Genomic DNA, 20,471 nt, shown 5'->3' on the forward strand with positions numbered 1-20,471 from the left:
CTGGTTAGTAAATTAACACCAATTCCAGGAGTTGGTCAGATGTAAGTTTCTCTCTCAAAAAAAAAAAAGGTGGCATAGAAGGGTGTTAACTGAACATTTGGTTACACACAATATATCACACGATCTCAGCACCACTGTGTGGTTCCCAAACTCTGCAACAGGTGTTATGATTCTTTAAAAATGTTTTGAATGTGCAGCACTGGTCTGGTTTTCATAGACTTATAGCACTTTCAATTAGTGGACATGGAAAACAGTGCATTCAAAATTAGACTGTAGTTTTTTCTGATGTACAGTATAATAATCTCAATTCAAATTCTTTTGAACCGAGACAAACCAATTTATATGCATTTAATTTTACACAAGAAAAAATCCAACAGAGAATTGAGCTACGAGTTTGCAAACACACCTCAACTCCTAGACTACTAAACTGATTTTTCCACGAAACGAAAAAAACGATTCAATTCAGGATGTTTCGTTACAATTGCTAGATGGAGCGTTAGCCTTGGTGGGGTAATGCGCTCTGTGCATCCTTCTAGTTCCATCAGTTGTTTTGGTAGAGCAGATGCCATTACATAACATGAATATCTCATTTAGAAATTAAACCTTTAATCAATGAACTGCTGCAACCATTAAGTTAATTAATCGATAAAGAGAAAAATAATCAGGAACAACTTTGAAAATTGAAAAGCAGGTGGATTTCTTTAAAGAAATAATTTAAAAAAAACTAATCTTATTTTTATTCTTGACCGTGGTCTCACAGCTATACATCTAAATGGACATGGGCCACAACTTTTAACTATTTTTATTCTTAAGTACTGACTAAAGTGCTTGCTGTTTGTACTGTAAAATGACCAATTGTAAAAAAATATCTGGTGACTTTTGAAAACATATATTTTACAGTCACAAAAGAGTATAAACAGCACGTCACCCATCTAGCCGTTTTCTATTCTGGCTATTCTTTAAATCAAGCACGGTGTGAGAATGGCAAGTATGTTTCTCTTGTTCTGCCAATGCGAGAAATTGATGATGAAAAACACCACCAGCATTTTGTATTTTTAGTACGTCTGCCGGATTGGCCTGCTGATGATACACCGGAACACAAACAAGTGAGCCAATCAGTTCAGCAGAGCGGCTCGCTGTCACTCTCATTCCCTAATACTACCGCTACACTGCCCTGACCTGCACACCTAAATACAAAACAGACTTTATAAACATGATCATTTACACATGTGCTTATCAAAATGCCTCCTGTGATGAAGAGAACAGCAGCAGCATGACACTCCGCTGTAGCAGCATCCAGAAAATCTATTTATGGTTAGTCTCCAAAGCCTGACTGACCGTGAAGTGTGGGGTTACGGTTGTTAAGCTGGAACGGATCAATCAATGTTTAGCAAAAAATCATCTAAAGGACCAGATACCAGGAGACAGGCACTCACACCGTGTCACAGAAAGTGTTATAACACAGACTTTAAGGGCAATGACGGAGGTGTGACATCAATCAACGTAAAGGCCTTTAACAGCATGACAACCTGTTTGTTCATATACATCGGTCAGGGTGAACATACAAAGTAATCGGAATATCAGTGTTTTGTTAACACCATGTTTTCCCACCATGTGTATACGTGCTGTTTCTCATAGCTAAACAGTTTACACAAAATGCTCAGAAAACTGTCATGTCCAGAGCAAGGCAACACAGGCTTAGCTGGATCGTGGGTCCACCAACAAAACCAGTATAAGAAATGCTAAACTGTGTGATTGTGCATGCATGCTAACGTTTCTGTTTCTTTGTAAATATGTGCGAACGTATGTCTGTGGTCACTCCTGCATGCATGTCAAGTAACACACAACATAACTTACCTGTAAGGCATACATGGATATTGATATATTGTTTTAAATACTACTTGTTTGTAAGGAGACAATGCCTGATACATGGTATGCCAACAATTAATTGACCTGGACTGTATGTGTTGTTTTTCTTCTCTCAGCATGAACTAATAAAAACTGTTCACAAAATAGAGAACCTAAAATTGATGATGCCTTTTCTTTAAAGGTTCAGTGTGTAGAATTTAGAGGCATCTAGTGGTGAAGTTGCATGTTGCAGCTGAATACCCCTCACCTCACCCTCCCCTTCCAAACATGAAGGAGAACCTGTGGTAACCTTCAGTCATCATATAAACTCAAAAGGTGTTTAGTTTGTCCATTTGGGACGATTGTAAAAAACGTGGCGGCCTCCGTAGAGAGAACCTGCTCCTGATGTCAATATAAAGTATTTAAATATAAAGGCCCCATTCTAGTGTAAAGAAAAGTACAATTCGTACAATTTGAATGAAACACATTAGTGAAAACATCACAAGGATTATTTTATATTTAAGTTCTGCCAATAGATGCCTTTCACCTAAATCTTAAACACTGGACCTTTAAAAGGTCATTTTGTTGTGCTTTTATAAATGATTTTTCACACAACAAAATTACACTGCAATTCACAGGCTGAAGATGTTAAGCGCTACTCAACAAATAGATAATAAGAGAAATGTCAAGGAGCAAACCAGCAGAAGCCATTCTAATGGACTTTTTGACCTTAATGCAACTGCATCTATAATCGGTGTCAGATTGAATGAATCAAATCTGCAACACGTTGCAAACAACGTGAGGGTCACTGATCTTACAAAATGTTGCCTTTTGTTTGAGGGTAAATGCTTCAGGAAAAACCACAGCGTGCTACAATTACACTGGATGGTAATTTACACAGCAATACTCAACCCCCCACTACACACAAACACACACATGCACACACGTACACATTCATCTCATTCCTTCACTTCGAGAGCAATCTGCTCTGCGGTTGCCATAGTAATCCTAAAGCCTATAACAGCCCTAAACCTTTTCCTCCCTGAAGCAAAGGAAGCCAGGGCTGAAAATTGCCCCAATCAGATTTGCTCTCCAGAATACAGGTGTTCATTGCTACACCTCCACGTCGCATCCAGACCCTGCACCCATTCCCAGATCCTCCCAACCTCCACGGTGTTTTCCCTCCAACCCCCACCACACTCAGGAGAGGACAGCATTATAAATCAATTTACAAGCTGTGAGAAACATCCGCCAAGGGATGGAAATGAACAATGGCAGATGAAGGATATTGGAAAACGTTTTCTTGCCGCTGCGGCGAGCGGAGTGTCGGGGCAGTGGCAGCGTCTCATGTGCAGCTGCTGCAAGAAACCTAATCGTTTTTTTGCATGCGTGTGCGGGTGATGAATTAGAGGCGGCAGGGACGAGCAGAGAGAAACAGAATCAGTGTGGGATTGTGAGGGATCCTGAATAATAAATGGTGGAAATGTTCAGTCATAGCGACGGCAAAGTTGCTTGAGGTAACTCGGTTGTTGAATGACGTGGACGGAGAAGGACAGAAACAGTGTTTCTGATTAACCATCGGTCAAACATCTCTCAGCTGTCGTGAGTGAATGTGTGAGCGTGTTGGGATGTGACGTCTGTGAACCTGTTGAGCTGATTGATTTTGAGTTTATCGCCTCTTTCAACCATTACAAATTCAAAAGCTGAATAAATTCATCTGTGAGGTCAGAGTGTAGAGTTTCAGTCGTGTGTGTGTGTCTCACAGGATCAGACGATGAGCAACAGGACAAGCTGCTGACTTTCCAACCTGCAGTGTAAGAGTTTCAGCTGCCTCATCTCTGTAATTATCATAATATACACTATGTGTTTGGGTTGTCCGTCCATCCCATTGTTGTGAACACAATATCCGAAGAACGCCTTGAGGGAATTTCTTCAAATTTGGTGCAAACATTCACTTGGACTCAAGGATGAACTCATGTGTTTTTGTGATGTGAATGTGATATCTTAAGGCCGCCTTGAGGGAATGGTGTTGCAGTGTCTCACTATCACACAGGCAACCCAGGAGCCAGCTTCTCAGTCTCCAGTCATTAAGATTATGAAACAAGGCTTCGGTTGTGCTGCCAAGTTTGTTAACATGTCAATTGTTGTGTTTCTACAAGTGGGAAATTCAAGATGTGTCGGGCTGATGTAAGCTGTAATTGAGGTTTAAGCAATAGGGCAGGAATGCAGCAATAACATACTTTATCAGATATCTTTTCATGGTAGATTGTGGAAAATGTGGTTCCCCCTATGCTGCATAAAGATGCTGTCAGACATGCCCTGACATGCACTTCTTAAAGTTACTAACCAGACCCTAGACATTATCTCACTGCTGCCAGATCAGGTGATTTTCAATCCAATTGACAAACTGTTTTATATAATTGTTAAAACAGTAAAATTGTTCTGGGAAGATTGTGATTATTTTGGCTACATTTAGTTTCCTCTTAAGCTTCCTTCAATAGAAAGTTAGTGAGCAGCCATTATGGCCATATGAGTGTTACGTAAGTAGAGTACAATTTAGACTTTATGTAGCCATGGTTCTGACTCCAACTGATTGTTGTGCTTTCTTTCTTTCTCTCTCTCTCTCTCTCTCGACCACCTTCTGAAGAAAATATCTGGCTTAACTCCCCGCTGCGTTTAGGAACTGACTGGGTAGGTCTTTGTGTTCCTTTTTTTGTGTTGTAAGTTAAAAGCAGCTGTCTGCGATGAGGAACTTGGTGAACTAAATCTTTCATATATGAGGCCCTGTTAAAACAAAATGAGCTGAAAGACACTAAACCTTTCTGTAGAGCTGAACTGCAGATTTGGGTAAAACTGTCACATTATGTGCGGTGGAACAGAAATGTGACAGTGGCAGCAGTTAATACCAGTGTTTCCCTGGCGTGTATCAGTTCCTGTCTCCTCCCACGCACGTCCCTTCCAAACTGACTGACTCCTCCCTGAGGCTAATGGTGATGACGTGGTATTTTTACCCCTCCAATTAGAGAGAGCATGCATGGCAGAGTCGAGATGTTTAATGTTGTGTGTGCTGTGAGTGTTAATTCGTGGGAGACGAGTCGAGGTGGACCACAGGCATTAAAAAACTCTGCTGAAAATTGGGATTTTAAGTGGGAGCGCGACGTTAACAAGACGAGGGGTCAGTTCGAAGAAGTGAGGGTGTCACATAACTGTGGTGAATCAGGTCATTATGAAGACGGACAGGACTGAGGCAGAGCTGCAGGGGATCAGACGAGGAGGGAGAAATGGCGGCGGTGGTGCTCTCCTGACCAAAAATGTCCGACAAGCCTGGACGGCCACATTGACGTCTTCATCCTGTCAGTCACACTCATACTTCACCTCTGTGTCAGTATCTCACTCAAACGCCACAGTGGCACCACGATGAAGCTGTAAACTGATGTCCTGGAATAAAAAAATCGACACTTACAAAGGGAGTATTGTGCTGGTTACAAGCACCAGAACAATTATTGATCAGGACCTGAATTTAAATACATAAAACAGATGCAATCAGTAAAAAAGTTACTGATCTGGAGCTGTTTGTAGTCGATAAGATTAGAAATCTACACTTCCAGACATTTTAGTTGAGCAAAATTTAAAAATCAAAATTATCCCAAATTGTCAGTAATAACTAAATAATGAGTTTGAACTAAGTCCCATGGTACAGATAACAAATCACTGGGTGAAATTATTTGTAATCTTTTTGAAACAGGCAAATTATCTGCAAAACCGCCACTCTGTATGTTTTTCTTCTGTTCATGAATGTTTTGCCTGCTTTTGTTGAGCTGAAAGTCAGATTTACCAGCCTATGATAAGAAGGAATTAAACAAAACTAAAACTTGAAATGTACAGGAATAAATAAAGTCAAATAATCAAAAATGGTGTTTGTATTTATAGTGAGACAGTTGTCAACATTATTAGTTCCACAGATAAAGCTCTCATAGTATCCCAATCATTTCCAGTGGGAGTGTAACATTATGGCAGATAACCCAAATTGATGGGAACAAAAATAAGTGAACTGGTAACTTGTGAATCAATAACGACATGAGCAGAGATGTTGGGGAAACTTTTCTTTTAATTATTGAATTAATGTAAGTATTTCACACCCATTAACACAGTAACCACAGAGCAGCTGTCGGTGGCTGTAAAGCATCACAGAATAAAAAGAGCCAGAAACACAAGAACAGCAACAGCACATGTAAATCAGCCTCCACTGTTTATATACAACTGGAGAGAGATTAGAGATTTCAATGTCAAGTAACGGACCGGCACTTTGCAGCTTCATTTTTCAGAGAGAACCTGTCAAGACAGGAAGACTTCAGAGACACTTCAGTTTATAAACAGTATATTCATATATAAAAACACGACATCAAACGTATCAGTACTCTCTCTCTCTCTCTCACACAGACATTAACGCTTTACTCAATACTCAATTTAAATGTCTTCAATCAAGCTTCTCCTCACTGAATCTAATCAAACAGCCATTGAGTGCAGGGATATAAGAGTTGAATTTCACCACAACAACAGGCCGCATAACAGGAACATTTATTTTGGTAATAGCTCTGTCGATTAAATAAAGGTTAGAATTTAAAATGACTCACTAAAAAAGCATTACTCAACTTTTTTCCAGAGGAAAATATGCTGTTGTCACATCTGGTGCATATTCATGGTCCTAAGAGGATGAATCCTGATACTGAAAAGCACATATTATATGTATATTTTAAAGTAAAAAACGTCTACTTGTCCAACACAAAGTTAATTCACTGCACTGGTCCTTAATCCTCACATTTAAATTAGAGTTTGTCCTGGATTAAACAAACACAATGAAGAGTGTTAAATAATTAGTTTAAGATATACCAGTCTGTGTATTTTTGATTATTTGAGTCTGTTTCCTGCCACTTTTAGCCTGATTGCTGAGCTAATGCTAATGTAACTCAGTAGTAACATACAAACACGACAGAAGTATCAACCCTCTCATCTAACTCTCAGCAAGAAAACAAAAAACAAAGAAATACCCCAAAGAAGTAATCCATATTCTGTAACACTACAGCATGCTAACATGCTAATGATACCAGCAAACTGAACAAGACTTTCCTCTTGTAAAACTCTAAACCACAGGTCATCTGTGTGTGTTACGTTAAAGTTAGGCTGCTTGTAGAGGCCATAGTAATTATGACAGGAACTAAGGAGGAAGTCAACGTAGTTTAACGATCGACAACTTCTGCGTTAGGACCTGGTCGTTCAGTTTGGAGAACTGTTGGACTGAGGTTAAGTAGAACAAAGTCTGACAAGTAAAGTCTTTATAACCCAACGTTCAATGTGTCTCAATTTTAAATTCATCCCAATTATTTAACAGTTCCTCATAAACAAACTTTATATAGTGTTTGTTATGTAATGTATATATATAATAGTGAAATAAAAAGAAGAAAACAATCAGCAAGGGAACATTTTTTACTTTTTTTCATGTGGGCTCATCAGAACTTATCAAACATTATCCAGTATGTTTCTGTTAGAAATAAGCCTCCAGCTCAGCTCAACATCGACCACAAGAGCAACAGAAGGTGCACAAATCAATTTAATAAGTAAAATGTCAATTCCACGTTTTTCTTTTCAGTGTCTGCGCTTTTATGTCAGAGCAGTCATGGAACATTATGACAAAATTATTTCAAAAGGATTTTTTAAAACAATGGAGGCTTGTAACAAAGGAAAAAAAGACCCAAAAAACTTTTACAAAGGAAAAAGTAGATCAATTGTTTCCTCTCCTGTCAAGTTTAAGTATTATATTTTGACAATTTTCTTTAAGCTATGATAGATATTCTTCAGATATGTATATTGATAAGGTTGTTCTGCTCAAATCTTTTTTTACTTTGTTTTATCCTGCCCTGTATTTCAATGTATATTAAAAAAGAAGCCACATAAAAACAGTCAAAGCAATTAGTTGTAAAAACAAAACTCAAGAACATGTTACCCATATTCTCAGTGTATCATTATTTTATCACAAAATCCCCACCTAGAGTCAGAGAACAATGCGACCCACCACCGCACAATAAGAATCCACTGAAATTTAGTACTGACACAACTGAGCTCATGCGAGAACAAAACAAAGGTTCGATAACAAGAGGGGTGAATATAGTTCAAGAAGTTTAAGTACAAAATACAATAGCTGTAAACGAGCAGGCACTGTATGTTTGCAACAGGGATTCCAACGAGTTTCACACGAAGCCGAGCAACAGTGTCACTGTATAGAAATGGTACAATAGAGCGTATCAACAGCAGTGCTACAAGTGGGCTACAAACTCTATGTGAGAGTCAAGCCGCCCAGGATTTAAACTGAAGCTTTGGGCCAGCGTGTGGGAATCCTCAGTCTGATTCCTTCTCTCTCCTCTGCTGAGCACTTGAGGCTGTAATCACTTGCAATCCTGCAAACAAATCAGCCTGTCCTTTTGGTTTCTCGACAGCCGCTCCTGCCATCGACTTCAAACTCTGCAGGCGTCTCTCTGAGAACCCTGGGAAGTGGAGTGTCAGCTGTGAAGTGTACCAACAGGCTGATTTTGAATGGGCTTAAACACAATGCTAGTTTCTTCTGACTCCTCGGGAGGACTGCTTGTTTTTCTGTGTGTCTTTCTTGACGTTTCTGCTCGGTCCAGTCGGCTTCATTAGAGTGGAAACACACATAATTCAAAAGCCTCTCATCAGCACTTCTTACTCACTTTAGTGCATGATTGGCACTTCACTGTCAATAGAAGAAACCAGCACGCATGTAGTTATATTCAGTACAAATCCAACACACATGTTTACAAAATACTACATAGAAAATTAACAACTTGGGACAAAATGTCATGCTAAACACACACTATACCTCTTCATCACTCACCCGCACACACACACACACACACACAGTAAGGCTTTAGGGTTTCATTAAACTTCGAGCACATCATGCAAACACCAGTGTGTTATTGACATGTTCCTGTGCCATGCAACTGGTACTTTGCACTTTGACTACAGAGCGCTATTCTTCTCTTATGAGACATTTATTACATGTACATGCACACAAGTACTGTATCTGTCCACTGCCAACACTGTGACTAAGGCAAGAGCCTGTTTGCATAAAATGTTACATGAATGGCGTATTTAATTTAATTACACAGTAAAAAGTGTGACCAATTGTGTGTGTTTCCAATTGCAATCAGAATGAACCAAAAAGCAGTAAAGCACAAAGTCACAGCCACAGAGTTGAGATAATAGTGTAATAAAATAATGGAAAGAAGTATTTGACATGATAAATTGAAGCGTAAGGGAAATTTAAACATGTGCCTGTGTGACCGTCTGCTCTTGTATTCCTGGTGTTGAGAATCTGCGACAGCACTAAGGTGATGTCGACCAGTCTGAATGCAGAGTGGAGATGTTGGTGCACACATGTGGTGAAGGTCTGTTGTGTAGCAAGATGCACAACAGTCCTTTATAAAGTCCAAGAAAGTTCACCAATGAGAAATATACATTGTAGATTACATGAAGGAACTTGATTTACCGTGCGAACGCCTTTGCTCCTTTCTCCACATTCATTGACTCAGTGGATCCATGTAGTTACTACATGTGGTTAAGACATAACTGGTGGCTGTTTAAGATGAGACAGTCCTTGCATCCCATCCTACATCATAAGTCAATATTTCTACCCGTTTCCAAGATTGAAGGAGAATCTTTTTCTGACCACTATAAGCTTTACATTCTCTCTATAGCCCTGTTATATGAGGAGATATTAATTTACTATTTTAGATAGAAATGTTCCGAAAGCGATAGCATCAGGAAGGGCCGCAGACACTGTTGAAAATGCCGGTCGGGTATCGGTGAGTAGTACACGAATTTATGCACCAATTTGATATCATTACTTTAAAGTATATTCACCGTTATATTACTTAATGCACTGGTATCGGATCAATACACAAAATCCAGGTCTCTAAAGGAAAAAATTATATTGCAGCATTTCTAATATTTCAAACCATATTTTTGCCGACCTTTGACCAATTAGCTCCAAAAGTTGATCATCTTGAGATACCTTCCCAAGTAATATTCCCTCCACAAATAATGAAAATCCATCCATGCATTGTTAAGTTATTTTGTCCACACACACACACAGAGGGATGAAAACAATACTCGCAATGCTGGCATGTAGGGAAATAATCACATTATGGCACTCTTCAGCTTGCATTATCAATTGGACTCTAATTAAATTTTGGGGGCGTGTGAATTCGATTATCGTGACTGCTCTGCTCCCACCCCCCCCCCCTGCAGGAGGTGGACCATGGTAACTGGGATCAAAGGATCATTTGCACATCAGGATGTAGTACCACTTCAAAGCTCACGCTGATTCACAAAGGCATCTTTGTGCTGAACACATGGTGCAGTGGATGTAGACTCCATGTGTCCTGTGCTGCTGTGGGTTTATGCCCCGTTACAGTTATAAAACCATGCCACGCATCAAGAACACAGTGCACGCGAGGACACTGACACAGGCTGATGCACAGGTGTTGTCCCACCTTTGAGCCAGAGCTGGCCGAGGAAGTTGGCTGGGAGACATGTCCGGACAAAACTACTTTCATCTGTCAAATTCATCTGTCGCTGTCGAGCTCAGATGGTTTAATGAGCTTGCATGTTTGGAAGAAGGAGCCAGGCGAAAATCTACCTCGATAAATCCTTCATGCGGACCACGGTTATCAAGAGACTCCAATTTCTTTAGATCTCAGAGCCTCTCTTCTAAGAATCTCTGTCCTCTTCATTTTTCCTCTCCCTTTGTGTCCAGGGATTTAAGCGATCCGAATAAAAAGAGCAGATTGTAAAGAAACCAGTGCAAAAATCAAATTTAAGTTTCAGTCAGCATCCTTGGTTTGTGCCTCCTCCGACCTCCAGCTCCTGCAGCTTTAAAGGCCTGACAGCAGCTTCGTTAGCGCCACCTCTCGCTCCCCCAGCAGCGTGTCCCTCTTCAGGCTGGTGCCTTTGTTCACCACCTTGAATTTCACCGACAGGTTCTTCACCTGAACCGAGCTGATGGAGTCGAAGAAGAAGTCCTCGTTGAAGACCGGGTTGCGGCTGTTCTTGATGATGTTGCTCCTCTGCTTCTGCAGCTTGCCCGGGTTCAGGTAGACAGACACGCAGCAGTTGATGCTCTTGATGTCAAAGTGCTTGTCGTAAAGACTCCCCGTCGCCAGGATGCGGATCAGCAGGCGCGACGTGCTGGAGTCATAGTTGGCCATGATCCTCACCGTGCCGCCTTTGTGCAGGTTGATGGTGTGCTCTTGTTGGAGGCCGTGGTCGGATCCTCCGGCGCCGCCGTGGAAGGAAGGGACGTGGAGCCGCCGCTGGATGTTGGGGCTGGGCTCGGCCGAGCTGCACTCGTCGGTGGAGAGGGAGCTGTGGCGAGCGAACGTCCGCTTGGCCTTCACGACCTTGGCCTGCGTCTCGTGGGTGAAGATCTTGAGCAGAGACGCGGAGCGGGAGAGCAGAGGAGAGCTGAAGGGTGAGGACTCGGCCGAGGAGCAGGTGTCACTTTCCCCACCGCTGAAGTAACGATACGGATTCATGTGAGAGGTGTTGAAGTCGGCCGGATTCAGGTGGTTCCCTGATTCACTGCTTTTCCCCGGGGTCTTCCTCTGTATGTTCGGGGAGGTGATGGGACTGGTGAGCTCACAGTGAAACAGAGACTCTTTTCGGCGGGTGTGGGGGCTTTCCTTCAAGGTGGCAAAGCCGTACGATGTATGGGTCTTGGGAACGTAAGGCAGGGACATAGCTGTCTGTGACTGGGGGTCTGCATTGGTGTCTCCAGCCACAACGTCATCAGCGCTCTCTATCTGTATGATGTGGCGGTTTGCTGATCTCAGCAAGTTCTTGGTGTCTCCTGCGATCTTGGTCACCAGACGAGGACTCCTCGGGCTGCTGATCTTCCTACCGCTAGTGTGCTCTGATGTGGACGGCTGCAACCCCTCCTTGAGTTTCAAGTGAGGGAGCTCGGGCTCCGGTGTGCAGCTGATCAGCTTCGGGGGAATGAAGAAGTCTGGGATCTTGTCTGGAGTGAGGACGTTGCTGTAAGCCGGGGCTATGCCTTTCTTGTCCCCGTTCTCTCCCTGTCGCAGCATGCCGCTCTCCACCGACCCGCGGATCTTATCCAGAACCCACATGGTCCCACCAGACAGTGGGATGTGGCGGTGTGTGAGGCCAGTCAAGTGCGTCTGCAATTAATAACACACAGGGGGGAGATGTTAATGATCAGAGGAGGGAGCAGAGGGATATAAATAACAGCCAGGTGTCGTAGCTCTGATGTGTGAAACACAATCTGAGATTAAAGCCTAAAGTATTTAAGCTTAAAACTGAACAAACAAGGAAATAATACAAAGCCAGGGTATTGAACTTGAGCTTAAATAATGGAGATAATAACTACAGACACTGGAGAGTAAAATCTCTCACATTCAGGTTATAAACTGCAGCGCCTTCTGCAGGGACTGAAGTTAATTCAATAGGCTCATAACATTTTAGGAGCAAAAGTCGTTGAAATTGACAAATGATTTAAAATATGAATCAGAACTCAACACCAAATGAAAGTGAGTCTGCAGATTGATTTGCAGTGTCAGTAGGAATCGATGAACAAATACAAAGAGGCTCCTTCATTGTTTATTCTTGATATTGATTGAGAGTCTTTATTTCACTATTCCACATGTATTACACTGAAAAGGACAGTTTATGTGCATTTTATTCTTTAAACTAAGAAAATTCACATGTAATCCTAGTTTTCAGTTTCACCAAACACATGATGTTCAATATTTGGGCAGAAAAAAACTGTTTTACAATAGATTTTCTTTTTAATCCCCCTCACTTTTTTGTCCAGATGTAATAGCCAAGTAATATTTATAATGGTAATAATCTAACATCTCTATGCTTCTTTAGAACATTTGCACTTTTGAGTTTTAACTTGACAGGTAGAAGAAAAATATTCTGTGTATAAATTGGAAACTAAAATCCAGCAGCTACGAGAAGGTTTCCTCTCTTTACGCGCCACTCAACATCTCCAAAATGTAACATCGCCTTGAAACCTGGGACAAGTGAACACACAGATCTGAGCAACACAAACCTGAAGATCAAAATACTTACAGAAGCAAAGAAAACTCGTGTCCTCCGGCTCCGTCTCTAACAGGTGGCTCCTCTCCCCGGATGAACTGTGCGCTGCGGCTCTGCGCCCTCAGACCGTCTCTGCCCCGGAGGCTCCGCGCTGCGCTTTATACGCGTCGCGCGGCGGCGGCTGACCAATAAGATCCAACTGTTGCGTTTCGTGTTTCACAACAGATGCATAAACAAACACACCGAGAGGGAGAATGAGTCTTACAGGTGGGGTTTAACGCGTCTATCCTGCACAGCCAACAGCCATTATTCAACACTCAGCACTGCGCAAAACTGAAGACACGTTTTTGTTGTTTTCATCGCAGCTGCAGGCAAACGAAGCTTCATTAAGTCAGCACATTACAGGGGGGGGGGGGGGGGGGGGGGGGGGTCAATGTGCTGCACAGAGCTACCAAACTGTGTGGAAAGTGGAAAGACAGATGTTAGACACAGATAAAAACAAACACACATATTAAAAGTAGGAATACAATATGAATAAACAAAAATAATCTCTACACCAATAGGATACATAAAACAAATAAAAAACATCATAGGAATAGAAATTAATTAAAGTTGGATAATTGGAACCAGCCAACCATACTCATGAAAGGATTGTTTTAAGTTCAATATTAAAAGATGACAGTGGCTCGCAACAAAAAAAGATCAGGTCAGAGAGATACCGAGGTGCCAGACCGCGTGGGGCCTTCAAAGACAAGAATTTACATTTTTAAATCAATTCCAAAAATTTACTGGAACCAAAAATGTTCTAATTTCCTTTTTCTATTTAAAACAGATGGCAGCTGCATTTTGGATTGTGGCTGCAGGCAATTCAAATGTTCCTGTGAACACTTCTATTCTCAGCCTGGGGTCACGAAATCATTTCTGGAGGTCGCGAGATGTTTGGCGGAGGGAAGAAAATGGAATGTATTCCAAATAAATGCACACTTTTTAGACTGGTTATTGCTTTTACATCAAATTGTCTGTACCAGTGATAAGATCAGCTTTGCATGTTGTGAGAGTTAAAGTCAGACGCTACAGAGTCAGGTCAGGGAAAGCAGTTAAAGCCGAACACAACTTAGACAATAATAATAATAATAGACAAGGTTTTCATCGTTTTCCTTGGATAAAAGTTCTTTATCTGAGCAATTGTTCTCATACAATAACAAATAGTTGTAACTATATGCTGTTAGTGTGGCTTCGGGGGAGAGAGGTCAGCCTCCAGGTATTGTTTTTTCATGTATATGTGGGTGTAAAAATGTCACACTCTTAATATAATAAAGTGTTTTATACTCTGTTGTGTCTCCAACATTCAGAGCTCAGATCAAACTTGAACATGAAAATCATGAAAATCAGAGAAAGACTTGACTCTTTGTTCATCACCATGCTCCATCCAGATTGTCAGATTTGTCCATTTTACACACACTCGCACACACACACTTACACACACACACGGCACAGTGCTCGAGTGTGTGAGTAACCCATTATATCTAATAAGGCTGTGCCTATTTGAGCAGGAAAAGCACATGCAGCTGAGCAGACAATGAAATGTGGAGAAGATGCACCTGTGTGCTCTAATTCAATTTACAGCCTTTTATTCCCCCTCTTCCTCTTTTCTATTTTTTTTGGTCTTTCCTTTTTCGGGATTAAAGCGACCCTGGAAACTTTGCTATGGCAACAAATACATTTGTGTGTCTGAAATAGAAAGGGTCCCACTGACTCCATTGATCTGCCGCACGAAAAGCACTTTGTTTCTCCGTCACACAGCATCAACCTGCCCGGTTCATTTCCAATCTATAACCGCTCTCTCCATCACTTTATGTCCCCTCTGTTTACATATCCTCAGGCAGCTTGCCCCTGAGAGATTGATAAACTAAACCTGTATTATGGAGACAGGTTGGTTTGGAGGGTCACTGCTCAGCCGCATATGGAGCTGAATGGCAGCGCTGCATTGACTTGAGAGGGAGGAACTTCGAAACCTAGATGTCGGCGAGTGTGAGCGTCGATACCTGGGGACAGTGAGAGACGGAGGCTTCACAAACAGCAGATTAACAAACCTTTAACGCGAGCAGCCCTGCAGGAGGTGTCAGCTCCGACTGCCTCTGCCTCCAGACGGAAAATGAGATGAGCTTTATTGCTCTGGATGCAGCTGCCCTTCGTGCCAACAGCTAATTGGGAGCAAAACAAGCAACGCTTTACAGTAAATGAGCCGATTCGACCTCCATTCGAATTTCAGCCTCCAATAAAAGCCTTTGAAAGCATTAAGTGTTTATATGAGACAACAATCAAAGATAAGATTCTAAAAAACAGAGTGTGCAGTCAAGCTCCAAAGTCTGTGTGAGTCATCCTCTGGAAACCACGAATGTCTGTAACAATTTTCATATGGATCCATTTGATAGTTGTTGACATAAGTGGAACAAACAACGTTGCTATCTCCGGAGCCATTGAGGCTTAAAATCCTTACAGGAGTTAACCTGACCTGCTTTATGGGGACTGAGGATTTCATTTGATGAAATATGACTGACTCTGACCTGGAAGAAGAATCAAACAGCCACAAAACTATAGATTTCAGATTAAAATATGGCTAAATCCTGATTGCTGCACAGAAGTATGTGATGGACGAGCATAGGACCACTTCAAACCAGTGCAAAAACCCCAAAAGATCACGAGAAATACCAAAATGTCTACTAAAATAATAATTATATAAGATCTGTCATTTTATTTCATTCAGTTTGCCTTGTAAAAAGTGGCTATATAGCTAAATCTGGCTCATTTACAGTATTTTGTTTGAAAGAGTGAGCACTGTCCCTTAAAATATATAAACAAATTATGTGAGATAAACATAAAGAACTTCAATATTCAGTTATAATATTCAATATTATTGAGAAGATTTTCTAAAGAAAAGTTAAGTTACAGAAAGATCAACCGACCACCGAGAGTATAGGATTTGTTCTTTCAGACACATAAATAATATGACTTCATCACTTCCATTTGATTTGACACAATAATCGTTTGATGCTGAATGAGCTTCATAATGCAGCCTGGCTTCACCCACAGACCTGAGAACAGCGGCAGCTACCTGAGCCGCAGTTCCCTTTCACACATGAAGCACATGTTGGTTGTTTGTATTGTTGATTTATATTTGTGTGACATCAATCCTGAAGGTCAACAAAGGTGCACGAGTTAGTGACATGTACCAACCCACACACAACGTCTGTTTATATACCTACATCGCGGTCTTGGCCAGAACCCGGACATTACAGGGTTCATCCTGTAGCGACAAAGACACAATTTGATGCTCAGAGTGGAGATAATGACAAGTCTTTTAGAGGTCCCCACAGAGGTCACCGTGTGATGTAATCATCACTTGAAGAGGGCCACTCACCTTATTGACTGCAGACGAACATGTGAACTCTCACCTTTACTCACTCATCCTGCAGACACTCGACCGGTTACACATGTTAAAGGTGTCAGGTCAGAAAAACGTAGAATCCGTTGTAGTTTACTAAAGGTAGAAAGAAATGCTTGATATTGTTTATATCAGTATAAGAATATAGGAGATATAATATAAGAGATATGTCATCTTTTATATATTGGATTATTGTATAGACTGTATTTTTACATGTTCTTATTTGGCTTCTATAAATACATTGTATTATAATGCATATATTTTTACTTTTTTATTCATACTCTTACCTATATTTTGTATTTCTATTCGTTGTCTTGGTCTGTATCTATTTCGACTCTTGGCCGGAGCGACTGCAACGAAACCCAATTTCCCCCCCGAGGATCAACTTTGTATATAGTTATCCAGAGACCAGCAGTCTAAACCCCAAAAGAAATGATCTTTTTCGTGTAAATGTATATAATTTCTATTATTATAATATAATATATTATAATTTTATTTAAATGCATTTCTTCGGATTATTTTATTTTATGTTATTTCTTATTTACCCATCAAACTACATATAGATATTAAGTACAAAATAAGTAAGATGAAGAGAAATTTGAACCAGTGAATGTTTCAGCATCTTTGCTCCATTAATTCTGTGACTTTGAAAAGTATCGATTACCCGTCTGTATGTTTACTCCTCATTTAGTCAGCTTATCAATTCAACGTTACACGTTACAACAGAATTTTCCTTTTTATTACAGGAGAAAAAACAAGAAAAGGCTATTAAATAAAATCCGTTTATTAAAATGGAAATAATATCTCCTGGGGAAATACTGGAATGTCACAGCGATCTGGGAACAACTGCAGGATCACACTGTTATCAACTTCCTCTGCAGAATAATGACATCGATTCGCAAGCGCCTGTGAAGAGACGAGGGCAAACTGCAGCCTGTGAAAAGGTTAATGTGTCTGTTCTGCTCTCATTAAGAGGACGGACCCTGGATCTCTGTCTGTCCCAAAATGTGTGAGGAACACCAGCTCTTACAAAAAAACACACAAAAAAAGAAAAGAAATAACGATTGTAATTGAATTACACCGATCTGACTCAGTGTGGCTGTGCTTGGCTTGTTCTCTGCTGTCATCCGGACAGATGTACCGACCGATGGGGTGATTACATATCAATAAAGGAGCTGGAGGAGTCAATCCAGAGTGCGTTTCATCACTGTGGGGTGACATCTTCTCCTGCTGGCATCAGACCGGCTTCCTGGAAGGACGAGAGGGCGGAGTCACGGCTGGTACGAAGAAACAAGGACGTCAGACCGAACCGGAGCCGCACAAAAGCTCTGCAGGAGGTCGACTGCACCTCCAGGTTTGTTCTCTTGTTCCTGCGACTGTTTGTCTGCATTGACTTGCAGCGCGTACTGTATGGCCACTCAATAGGCCCGGTACGTCATGAGGTTCCATTTTTACCCCACTGCCTCCTATTGTTGCCATCCATCTTTCCTCCTTCCTGACAACCTGCTCCCACTTTCCACATAACCTCTGTTGCCTTGGAGACATGTATTCTGACATATGGATCAATCCCTCTCCTCCTATCATCTCACATTTTTCCCACCACTGGGGCCTGTTACAGTTCGCCCAGTTCACACAGCTACCCAGCTCCCTCACAGCGTCAGAGGGCCACGGGTTGGGGCCACAGGTTGTGACATCCGGCCCCTCTGATCCGGCAGTCGCTCCCTTTCCCAGACAACAACACATGGTGTGAAGAATGAAAGAAGAAGCCACGGAGGGAGAGAAGCAATCCTGCAAATGCCAGGGACCATTTGAATGTGTTGCTTTTTTCTGCTCCGCTGAACTGGCATTTGGATTGGACACACGCAGGGCAAAAGGTCAGACCAAATTTGGGTGGACCCGGCCGCAGGGATGGTAAAAAATATCTGTGGGGGGAAACAAATAGGATGAGTGTGGAGTTAAAGGGAGTGTGGGTAAAATGATGCAAGAAGAAGAGAGGATCATTTTAGGAGAGTGGATTCTCCGACCCGGCCGGAAACACATAAAGCCTCTTGTAGTGTTAAACTTCCTTTTACGATGTCACGCAGATTGATGATTTTCATTTTCAAGACCCACTACAGACCCCCATTACAGTCACGGATTCCTCAACTTTACTGGGAAGAAATGAGACAATGGAAATAATAAACCATACGAGTATAAATCATGGAGTGCATAGAGCATGTGAGCGACACTGAGTCTACTCACAGAGTCACAGTGGGCGATGAGAAAAGGTGGAAATGACCCTCAGACACTTTGAGTGGAGGATGAAAACATAAAACCCTAATAACTCTATGTGAGTAGATGGCAGCGCCCCCGGCTGGAGGATAAAGGCAGAGAAACATTGCAGGCCTCCGGTTGTGCAGCGGTTTGAATCACAGAAGTTTGAACTGAGAAAAGAAAGAAACACAAACTTTAATAAGCTAAAACTATAAATTACAAAATGAATAAAACATAGTAATGCCGGAGAAGGACTGTTATTATTATTTATTTTTATCTTTGTGGTTACACGGGCTGGAACAAACACCTGACAAGGTAACTAGAATAAAGCTGTTGCTGCCCTCTAGAGGCACAAAGCAGTCATTGAACAAATTCTACAAAAAGCATGTAGTTTGATGCATGCGTTTTAAAGAGGAGAGCATCAGGGAATCCTTCAAACCTCCACCGCTCTGATCATGATGGCGACTGCAGGGTACAAATATCATCGTCCACTTTCCAACAAAACACGACAGAAAACGAAAAAACAAGCTTTAAGTTTAGATGTCCCCAAAGCTGCTCATCAATGTGGGCTTGTTAGTGCAAATAATGGCCCCTAGAAAGTGACAATGGACTGAAAAGTTGTTGAAATGATAACAGATTGGAAAGAGTGCTGCATTTCACCAGTTCTCTGATCAAATGAAGGACTTCATCTGTTTGAGCTGAGAGGAAAAAAACATACAAACAAACTCCACTGAAAGTCGTTACTGTTTGAGCTCATGTGTCTCAATCAAGAACAAACACTGTCTCACTGATTCCAAGATCACAGGCATTCTTTAAAGCATCTGCACAAAAAGACATGGTGACGGGAGCCTTGATAATTAGTTTCTGAAACATGGCTGTGTTGTCAAATTAGTAGAAGCTACTCAAATAAAAAGTAGGGTCGTCTTCCTGACTGCAAGTGCAATAAAACACTAATATCCAGTCGAGGTTTACAGACACGGAAAATGTTTCATTTACAAAAGAGATTTCAACTCAAGTGTCAATAAGAAGTTTATTTTTTTAATCCTCATATGTGCCTTGTGTCTGATTAGATTCTCTAAAGAAAAGAAACAGCAGAAAACTTCATATGCAAGAAGTGAACCGAACACAGCTGTGAGGCAGGTGTGCTTTCAGCTCCTGTTTTCTAATTTGTCTTTTTATTATTGCTATTCATTTATTGTCAATTGTTTTTTGCGTATAGTGCAGCTACACTATTACCGACTCTAATCTTATTTATAACCAGTGTGTCAATCAATAACATTGTTAGAGGACTTGTCCGGCTCACTCCAGCGTTAATAAGCGTCACAGATACGCAGCACTGGGTCTTGTTCAGTATATGTCACTGCCGAGCACTTTGCATTCACAAAGCACTGATTTATATGTGGGATCACTTCCATTTCTATTTGAAACTCATCTATCAATCGTTTGGTTTATTAGAATATTCATTTAGTTTAAGAAAGCTCATCTCAGTGTGAAGTCCACTGAATGATTTCTCATTTCAGCACCAGTTGGATGCTTTTATTGTTGGATGCCATTTACATAGAGTGAAGAAGAGAGCAGTAGACAAAAGAGAAGAAGGTCATTTAGGGAGGAGGTTTTCTTCAGTTTTCCCTTTTAACATATAAAACATGGGAAGCATCAGGAAATCCTTTAAAGTCTCCACCACCCTCTGAGCTCAGCAGGGTGACTCCAGAGTACACGTCTCATCAAGCACTTTCCTCTGTCCACTGCAGGGTTTATAAAACCATCAAGTGCAAAGGAAGAATACGAG

The 20,471-nt window shown here is 41.3% G+C and overlaps 1 protein-coding gene across 2 annotated transcripts; it reads right to left on the reverse strand.

The window, feature by feature from the left end:
• Positions 1-1,966: 1,966 nt before the first annotated feature.
• Positions 1,967-13,121, reverse strand: LOC117760041 (C2 calcium-dependent domain-containing protein 4C). Of its 2 annotated transcripts, XR_004613602.1 has the most exons (3): positions 13,018-13,121; positions 9,795-12,101; positions 1,967-1,978 (listed from the first exon to the last, which is right to left on the reverse strand). XR_004613602.1 is itself a non-coding variant. In XM_034582740.1 (2 exons), exon 2 carries the CDS (start codon positions 12,048-12,050, stop codon positions 10,797-10,799), a length of 1,254 nt encoding a protein of 417 aa, XP_034438631.1. In that variant the 5' UTR covers positions 12,051-12,101; positions 13,018-13,121; the 3' UTR covers positions 9,793-10,796. The 2 variants fall into 2 exon arrangements, 1 of the variants encoding a protein (XP_034438631.1); XM_034582740.1 differs by lacking the exon at positions 1,967-1,978 and having other exon boundaries at positions 9,793-12,101.
• Between the last annotated feature and the right edge of the window lie 7,350 nt (positions 13,122-20,471).

Source organism: Hippoglossus hippoglossus, chromosome 4, assembly GCF_009819705.1.
Source record: "Hippoglossus hippoglossus isolate fHipHip1 chromosome 4, fHipHip1.pri, whole genome shotgun sequence".
In the NCBI taxonomy this organism is placed as follows: Eukaryota; Metazoa; Chordata; class Actinopteri; order Pleuronectiformes; family Pleuronectidae; genus Hippoglossus; species Hippoglossus hippoglossus.

Excerpts from the sequence above, each read along its gene's own strand:
- LOC117760041 (XM_034582740.1), bottom strand. The coding sequence starts at position 12,050 with ATGTGGGTTCTGGATAAGATCCGCGGGTCGGTGGAGAGCGGCATGCTG.